Source organism: Branchiostoma belcheri, unplaced genomic scaffold (genome assembly GCF_001625305.1).
Source record: "Branchiostoma belcheri isolate BF01 breed outbred unplaced genomic scaffold, Haploidv18h27 scaffold35, whole genome shotgun sequence".
Classification (NCBI taxonomy): Eukaryota; Metazoa; Chordata; class Leptocardii; order Amphioxiformes; family Branchiostomatidae; genus Branchiostoma; species Branchiostoma belcheri.
The window spans coordinates 1,199,045-1,209,018 of record NW_017803965.1 but is presented as its reverse complement, the minus strand read 5'-3'; the positions used below and the strand labels follow the sequence as shown (position 1 = coordinate 1,209,018).

At 35.1% G+C, this 9,974-nt stretch overlaps 1 protein-coding gene across 1 annotated transcript; it reads left to right on the top strand.

Annotated features, from left to right (window-relative positions):
• Nucleotides 1-6,068: 6,068 nt before the first annotated feature.
• On the top strand, nucleotides 6,069-9,974 carry LOC109475780 (homeobox protein Hox-A9-like). The gene is made up of 3 exons (XM_019776537.1): nucleotides 6,069-6,403; nucleotides 7,417-7,556; nucleotides 9,286-9,974. The coding sequence occupies exons 1-3, from the start codon at nucleotides 6,127-6,129 to the stop codon at nucleotides 9,418-9,420; spliced, it is 552 nt and encodes a 183-aa protein (XP_019632096.1). The 5' UTR covers nucleotides 6,069-6,126; the 3' UTR covers nucleotides 9,421-9,974.

The following is a 9,974-nucleotide window of genomic DNA, read 5'->3' as shown; positions in this document are numbered from 1 at the left end:
CTACCTAGTAGTAGGTTCCTTTGAATATGCTTTGAGTTGATATTTTCGTAAAATTGCCAGTATTCAGCAGTGTAGCAAAGACTTGGTATATGGACATAACAGGAAAAATTGAAAGGGTACATATAAATATATGCACAGATTATTATACACGTATAATTTTCATCAAGTTCGTTTATCGATGGTCACCTTGAGATAATTCATAAAGTGTTATACAGATGCACAAAGGAAATGGTTCTATATTCGCATGACAATCTCATGGTCTTTCTCTAACTCTTTCTAGACTTTGAGTGTTTGGTAGTAGATATTGTTGCGGTGTATGTATAACGTTACAGGTTTAAAACAAACAAATGTATGTGTTCTATGGCGTGCTAAAATGTACAGGAGGTGGAGATATGCATGGGGTGAGAAGGTATATGTGTTATATACAGCCTTCATAAGTTGGATGGTACACTGAGAGTAGAATTACGGGTGATATGTGTGGTAGATTGTTAAAGACTAGACGATATAACACATGTATGGGTAAAGAGAAGAAGCATGCTGTTTTTGTGGGTAAATATTCACTGCAAAAAAATCTTTACGCACAACTTAAAACATGCGTAAATGTACAGGTAAAGGAAAGAAACAGAACTTTTCGCAATGTTTACGATGTGCGTAAAGAAAGGATTTACGTAAATATTGTCGGAGAACAGGATTTAATATTATGGTACTTAAAACGGTCTATGTTGCTATGCTTGCACAACGAATACCTCATTTCTATTGTCAGGGTCTTCATTCAGAATCTATGGAAAATCTTTATGATATTCAGTGCTACACTCAGAAATGTATTCTGTACTTTAAAAAATTGTATTGCGTGGTGTATTTAGAAGAACGCTTGTACTATTGCACATTTATAGTATCTACGGTGAGAGATTTGAAATGGACAGGGATATTCTTGTGGGTTGAATACATGATTCGTCTATAATTTCTTGTTTTTGCTGTTTTGCTACATATTGTCCGTGTCGGTTACTTAAATCAAATATAAGTTTCCGATTACTCACATAAAGTCCAAGTAATTTCCTAAATTAAACCGCGTTTCAGTGTCAAAAAGCCGTTCACTGTTCCCATATTCATATCACACCGTAATATATATATATGTACTTTATACAGTATATAAAGTACACAATTTCAACCAACAAGAAGATATTTTTACAAGCATATGAACTACAACAATTCAACTATCAACAAGATATCCTAATAAACATATTAACTACAACAATTAAACGATCAACAAGTTATACTTATGAGTTTATGAACTACACCATTCAACGATCAACAAGCTATAGTTATAAGTATATGAACTACACCATTTCAATGATTAAAAGCCTATAGTTATAAGTATATGAACTACACCAATTTAACGATCAACAAGTTATGTTACTAAGTATATAAACTATAACAATCCATCTATCAACAAGATATAGTAGTAAGTATATTGAATATAACAATTCAACAATCAACAAGTATAAAATAATTATAAGTATAAAACTGCAATTCAACCATCAACAATATATAGTTCTATCTGCTTACCAGTGTATGAACTACGAAAATTCAACATATGATATAGTAGTAAGTATATAAAATACAACAATTTAACGATGAACAAGATATATAGAAGTAAGTATATATAAACTACAGCAATTCAACTGTCAACATGCTGCAGCTATTCCCATTATTAAAACAAAATCACCACCCTCACCCATACATAATAGTACACATTGACTTCGACGGAAACTGAAGAGGATACACATACACATATCAAGGAAGGTAAGTGTAGAATCTTACATAGCGGTCTATATTATGAACTATAAACTCTCTTTTTACTAGATGGTAATTCTGAAATGAGTGACTGTACAACAACCAGCATTAGAGTTGTGCATTTGGACTTAAATTTCATAACTGGAATGCAAGATGTAAAAGTACGATCTAAAAGACAACAAAACACACAAAAAGTAAAAAGAAATATATATATAGTGGAAAGGGGCGTAGTATTTTTTATGTACGGTGACTAGAAAAAGTATGTTTCAAGAACACGGAAGTAGTTTAGTTCTAACAAGGCAACACAACTTGGCTCGCTTCAAAACCACAGATAGACAGAGCATATTTCGAAGACAAAACTTTTGACCTAAAGCGTTTTCAAAATTAGTTCGATTTAGAAGACGTTTTTTTCTGGTAGGCAACACATCGAGTTTGTTTCGATCAGTGACATAGAGTAGATTTAATTCCGTAAAACTTAGAAAAAGAGAGCAGAATATATGTTCATATCAGAATATGGACGAATCATGTCAACGATACATAGACAGATTCTGTATAGTAGCTAACACTTGGTTATGAACATTGAGTAAAAGACAGGCCATCTATGTACCATTGCTACCTGTAACATACATGTAGCATGTAGTAGCTAACGAAAAATCTTGCTTTAGGACGCAACTCTTTATCAGAATTCTATAAACCAATTCTTTTTAGGACAGGATTTCTTACAATTCAAGTACAGAAATGGCATGAGTTGTGAATCAAGCACACAATGAAAACACTGTGTATGTGGCAATACGTTTCTACTGAAAATCAAGTTGTGTACATACAGTTTTTTCCTTACACTTAATTTACCTGTCCAACTGTCCTTTTCCACGCTGGATTTCTGAAAATTATTATCCTTCATATATTCAACTACATGTGCCCGTGTATCTCAAATATATAAATGTGGGATTATGTCAGTTATTTAATACATTTTTGCATAGTTTAGACGCGTACTTACATAAAGCATGAACGAGCGATACTGTAGCCACTGTTCAAAACGCGGAAACTAACATTCTTATACACGCATTTCTAAGCTCTCTTTCTTGTTGTATATATTCTACTAGATTATAAAATTATCAAGGGGATTCTATATTTTACTTTGAGGACATTATTCGCCATGAAAAACTTGAAGACTGGTGCAAAAATGCCCTACAAAAACGGTTTTTCTCTGCTTGTTTTCCGACTGAAGGACAGAGCGTTGGTATGCTCTGTTGCTCTGCTGTTCCATATCATTTCTATAGAACAACGTCTACTATACTGTTTGTATTAAAGTACACCTAGTTTTTGAGCACATTTAGTAGATATACAAAACACTATATTAGCTACGATTAAGCCGTTGCTTTACAAACCTTGTTCAGCAAATACTACACAGTTTCCTCCCACACAATACGTTGTTTTTCAGAGTATGTTTCATATCACAGAGAATACAACTTCCTTGTCCGAAGGGTACGACAGAAATATTGAAAACAGCTGCGGTTGAGGGAAGACAAAAAATACAGAACAGGAAATCATTTTTGCTGAGAGCTTTGTGGGCTAATCAACTACAAATTCTAGCGAACATTCAAGCCAAGAAAAGAGTATTGTGCATATTTTCCCTACTATATCTCTCTACTCCTCAACGAAAGAACAGCTCTCGTTGTAAAATAGAATTATATTTTGTAATACTGTTGCGTTGATGCTGGATAGACTAACAAATCTTCAAGATGTAGTATCGAAATTGCTCAGAATACTTCTAATCGCAAGTTGAAGATATCAGAAAGTCGACAATTTTCTATGGACATGTATTCCAATGTCCCTGAATTAGGTCTGTTTCGGTCGGTCCAAACAGTGTTCACATGTTTGCATTTTACGTCGCACAGACATTTACCTAACCAGTATATGTTTATTTCGTTATCTATAAAGAAAATAACATGTATTTACTTATATCAATCACTGTCAAACAGAGTAATGATACCGTGCTACCACTGAATCATTTAAGGTATTTAGTCACGATACACTTCCGAATGTAGTACGTACATACGTCCCAACATATTCTATCCTTTATCAAATATGTTTCGTTCTCTCCCCTTTTTATTTAAAACCGGCTATTTAGACTGAATTTTGTTCTCTGCCGATTTAATATTACTTATAGAAAACGGTCTAGCCAGTAGTACCATTGTAATTATGGTTGAGGCGAAGCTGATTTTTCTCTGACAGAGCACAGAACATTTTGTTCTTAAATAATGTATAACATAAGCGGCTTGACCCACCAAAGCGATCAATTTTTACTCCTATTTTTACCACAATGACTCGGGGATAGCAACGATTTACCAGATTAACTATAATTGGACGCTTCTCTATGGATCTTTCATGGCTTATTTTTTTCTTTTATTCTGGTATACTTTTGGTTCAACATATCACATATGCAGACAGACAAAACCACACTTTCTCAACATAGTAACGTTACATACCTTGTGAAATATATTTACTAAAAAGTAAAGTATCCTGTATGGAATGGTACAGATTACTTTCCATCAAAAGAAGCCATATATTTTTCACGAAAATTATCCAGGCCGTACATGGTAAATAGAACTAGGAAGAGTTGAATCTAATATTTTGTTGTTGTTCCTCACAAATCCAGAATAACTTTTATTCGGCGTGTTCAAGCTAATATTGTCACCACATAGTAAGCTACATGTGTAATATTTTTGGATTGTTTCTAGCCGGTATGTGGTCTTAAATTTGTTTTTACCGGACTCGTCTTTGTAACGAAGCATTCTCTGTTGTTTTACCGTACACCGATTCAATTTTAGAACGAATGTCTGTTACAAGAACTGTAAAAGATAAAAATTAATCTAAATGCATCTTTTTTTACTGTCCTTTCAAGCTTTACTGATCATATTCTAGAAAATGTATCCTATAGCGTGATCTATAAATTCTATAGCAGTATACTATGATTTGGCATGCAAAGTTATGTACGTATAAAATGATTATTCCTCTAATATCTGTTTCATGGTCACTTAGAAGACGAAATGAAAAACAAACAAGGAAAACAATACACGAATGGCGAAGACAACAACGTGTTGCTCCTCCTACTTTTGTCACAATCTCTTCACAACTAAACACATGTCTAAACGCCTTTTCCGTGATTTTTTTTTCTGATGTGTGTGAAAGAATTCTTCATAGTGAGAACACTGCTTTTAGTTCTACTACACCGACTACCACATTCGAAGTTAGGCCTGAGCTTTAGGTCCATATCTGATCCAAAATGTTAAAATATTCACAAGTTAACGTTCTATTCGTCGAACAAACATTCACACTATAAATATTGCTGATTGACTACTACCTTTGCTATACATACGTCCAATATGACGAGTTGGAACTAAATTTCCGTATCAGTGATTAGCGAAAAGTAGGAATAATCAATAGAAATCCGTTCACTTAAAATGCATCATCCAAAGAAATACTTTTAATCCGCATAGATGAAAAGATAATCCGGTGATGTATTTACTAATGTTTACAGTAAGGTGAAACCATCGCACGTGATGTAAAGCAGACACGTTTATAAAGTTCGCTGGAAAAAAGTTTGGCAGCAACTTTTAGGTCACTGGGAGGTCATAGCCTGCGTAATGTTATATAGCTGCGGGAAGCTACACGCATTTAAAGCTGACAGTGAGGGAGTATGATTGGTTTTTGTGTATGAAGTTAGCTCAAGTTCTCCGGCTATAATGAAGTTGTAGTGCCTGTAAGACGCTGTGGAATTGGATATGAAGAACGGCCTGTCAGGTGTATGTACGGGGCATGGTGAGAGGGTTTTAGATGATGCACAGGACATAGGTATAAGATGATCGCATTGCAATTTCCCTCAAAGAACATTATTTATATTCTCTCCTCCTTCAACTGTAACAAATCAAATTTAATACAAAGATAAATGTCGAGGGTGTTTCTAGGACAAAAAGGCTATTGCTTCTCCACAAATAGTACTAGTACTAGTTGTACTGTGTTATGATTATCGTTGTAACGTCAAAAGTATTTCTACCAATCTGATAATCTTGTCGTTAATGTTACAGAATCGTAAAGCTCAGAGCAGGCATTGGAGTCGAATTTCTTTTCTTCACCACTCACCCCCCCCCCTCCCCCTACATACCCGCAAATGTAATAACGACCGAGCAACCTTTAACCTCTGTACCGAGGGCCTCTCCGCCAATTGCCTCGGAGGTGTCTTTAAGGTGCGCCAAACAGTCCCGAAAGGCTCCCAGCAGGACGTCTTAAAGTTTAAGTACAAGTCAGAATCACTCGGATGACCGAGACGCGATGTCTTACATACATTACAATGGGACCTCCGGATTTTCTTCGTTTTGTGCGACGCATCGCATGTTCCCTTCCCCCACATGGCTTTACGGACAGAGGTACATGTATCACGGGTTTCAGGAGGGGCATAGCGCCAACTTAGACAACGACAAACGCTTCCAAGTTGGTCTCTGTCCCGCCAACATCGAAAGGTCAGCCAGTGAGGATAGTGGCTGCTCTAAGGACTCCAAGAAAGGAGACACTGCACACTGCAGTGGGGACACAGATGCCGATCCGAATGGTATACCACAACATTCATGTACATTTGTAAATATCTAACCCTTACCTATGGCTACCTAACGCAAACCTAACACTTTACCGATAGGTCTTGACTTGACTATATATACATATAAAATATCATAGACTTAAAAATGTATTTTCCTTGTTCTTGTCACACAATATAGTGACTAGATAGAGCTAGATTAAACGAGCGAGAGATTTGAAGCAGATTAATAAATGATAACTTTTTGGCGCTATCCCGCAAAAGTGTATTGCAATGATACCTGTTTCTTTCTGGTCTAGTTTACTAATCAAAATATGCTCAATACTAAACTGTTATGAAATACATGCAGGTGCTTTTTAATTCATTTTTCCTTCCTTTTTGTCATAGATAGAATGTGATGCTAATACCTATCTAATAAATGTAATCATAAAGCGACTTGATATTATAGAGATCGTTTCAGAGACACCATATGTATCTAAAGAATGAAACCGTGAAAATGTGTTTGGATGTTCAACTTTTTTATCACGTCGTTCAGAAATTTATCAGGCCATTTCATGCTGTGAAAATGAGTTGACCCTGACCGTAAAATCGTGAGGATCCAAAATATGTTTTTCCTATTCTGATTTCCGATGATAAACAAAAACGGACAAGTGGCACCTACTCTGAAAATGTTCTTGGCGCAAAATCTCTTTCTCACCAAACCCTGAACACATGTTATAGTTTGTTTATAAACTGTCTACAACTACGATCTACTTTTTTAGACTCTCAGTTTTTTTATTTTCTTCGAAAAAAATTGAAGGCATCTTTTCACCTTATATCTTTAACTCCATAATATAGTTTTCTTCGAACAAAATTCTTGGATTACAAACATTTCGGTCACTAGAAAATGCGGTACCAAAAGAGTCAAGAATTTTCCTTTCCATGTGGGGTATGGTAACGTGTGTGTGTTTACAATATGTTGTTTACTGAATTGTCCTGCACGTGGATTTTTAAGTTGAGTGATGTAGCGAATGTTCTGGTTGTTGTTGCAGGTTCGGATGTCTGGTGGAAGCTTCAGAGCTCTAGGAAGAAACGTTGTCCGTACTCCAAGGTTCAACTTCTGGAACTAGAGAAGGAATTTCTCTACAACATGTACATCACAAGGGAGCAAAGGGGAGAGATAGCACGCAAGGTCATACTCATATATACAAACCATTACACCTTTCTTGTATCGTTTATATGACCTTATCATTGCAACATACAACTAAGAACTAGTCAAGTTCTAAATTTGCTGCTGGTATTCTTGGATACACAATAACAGTGGGAGTTTACTTGTACAATCTATACCAAATATATACTCATATATACATATATGTATATCATTGCACCTCTCTTTTATCGTTTATATGGCACTCAAATACATAACATCATTGCAACATACAACTAAAAACTAGTCAAGTTTCAAATTTGTTGCTGGTATTCTTGGATACACAATAACAGTGGGAGTTTACTTATACAATCTATACCAAATATATACTCATATATACATATATGTATATCATTGCACCTTTCTTTTATCGTTTATATGACACTCAAATACATAACATCGTTGTAACATACAACTAAAAACTAGTCAAGTTCTAAATTTGCTGCTGGTATTCTTGGATACACAACAACAGTAGGAGTTTACGTACACAACATATATCAAAGATATACTTATATATACATATCATTGCACCTTTCTTTTATTGTTTATCTGACACTCGTAATACATAACATGTATTTATTACCATTGCAACGTACAGCTAAAAATTATTCAAGATCTAAATTTGTTGCTGGTATACTTGGATACACAATAACAGTAGGAGTTTACTTATACAATCAATATAAAAAATAAACAAAATATAAGCTGCTTCGGTAGGATTTCTAACTAGCAGTCTTACTGTGTAAGTATTACTGTGAATCCATGTGGACGATAGTAATATACATGTACAACACTTACGTTTACGGCAAAATCAAATCAACGCAAGAATTTGCTGTTGCAGTACTAGGTACCAAATTATAAACAAATGCCGTGCAGTGTTCATTTAATGCATTTGTTAACGAAATTCTTACTCAAATGGTACACTCTTTGTGATGTTCAAGAAGAAAAGATTTCGTGTAAAACATTTGTGTGTGAGAGAAAAACAAAATTAGATTTGCGGAGGTGGTTGGGTAAATGTAACTGGTTATATATGCATGGTTGGCTACGGTACACAGCGTTTAAATTTAATCATGGCTACGTTAAACTAACTGTGTGTCAAATATATATTTGGAAATTTTAAAATCTATAACTCCCATGTTAGTCATCTCTAAGTATGAGGCAACAAAAAAATTTTACTTCCATTTTTCAGTGCAACCAACGTATGCTTCTCTCAACCCAGCAACTTGTATGTAAAACTGCACATGTGTTGTCGTGTTAGCAAATCTACCATCCAAAATTGCATCCATGCTTTCCATGTACGATCAAGTTTGTGATGTCTAACTGGATCTATAAGGTCCCTATGTTTTGTCACAATCCTTTTAAAAATGAATACCTTTATTGCACATTTTTGCTACGTATACCCTGGTCTAAGTACAGGTCACAACAAAACACGGTGCACATATGCAGTTAACAGATTGAAATAACGCTAAACATCATTAGATATATTCAATTTCTTTTCGCTTTTCAGTTATACTTCAGTTAAAGAATAGATATGTTTTTAATGGAAGGTTTGTCTGGTTGAGTAAGGAAAATATAGATAGGTTTCGTTGCCGATCTTGGTTAAAACGCACAGTGTAGTGTACAGCATACATGGCGTGAAGATACATTGAAAGTATTGCTTCTCAAAACATTGTTTTGGCAAAACAAGAACATGTCGTTGTCGTTTGTATACTTACAGGTGAACCTGACAGACAGGCAGGTGAAGATTTGGTTCCAGAACAGACGGATGAAGATGAAGCGAATGAAACAAAGGCACGAGGAAGAAGCGTTCAGAGCACACACCGGCACTGCCCTGGAAACTGACTTAAACTAACACCAAAAATATACTACTACTACTACACATCCAAATCTTTCTACCAGTACCTTATCTGTAGTCAGAAGCAAATCTAAAATATAATTCTACATCATTTTTTTTCATAATCTGTAGTGAGTAGGCTGCAATGGCCTGCTAGGATATTGTACAAAACATGTACGGGTAGGATATACTGTAGATGGTTATGATTCAGATATGTTTACTATATACATGCACAAAGCTGCTTGGGACACTACTAACTCGGACACAGCAAAACTATTGCTACGCATCACAAGTTTGACTATTTCTATATCATCGTTTCTCGCCAAATAGCGAAGTTTAGTACTTTTATGTGTATCGCTCTTGACAATCATTGGGTCACATACTACGTATAGACACGGCGAAAAATACAACTTATACCGAAAGTCCTACAGAAATAGATACATATATCATTTGCTTGTGTATATCACAATGTAATATTGCATAGAAATAGATGGGTAAGTGTTTTGTAAATATTCTTCGACGATCTTTTTCATGTAGACACATTTGGGACATTAGTAGTAATAGCACACGTT

Coding starts and splice junctions, on each gene's coding strand:
- LOC109475780 (XM_019776537.1), top strand. CDS start 6,127: ATGTCTTACATACATTACAATGGGACCTCCGGATTTTCTTCGTTTTGT. Junction 6,404..7,416: donor CACAGATGCCGATCCGAATG/GTATACCACAAC, acceptor TTGTTGTTGCAG/GTTCGGATGTCTGGTGGAAG. Junction 7,557..9,285: donor GGGGAGAGATAGCACGCAAG/GTCATACTCATA, acceptor GTATACTTACAG/GTGAACCTGACAGACAGGCA.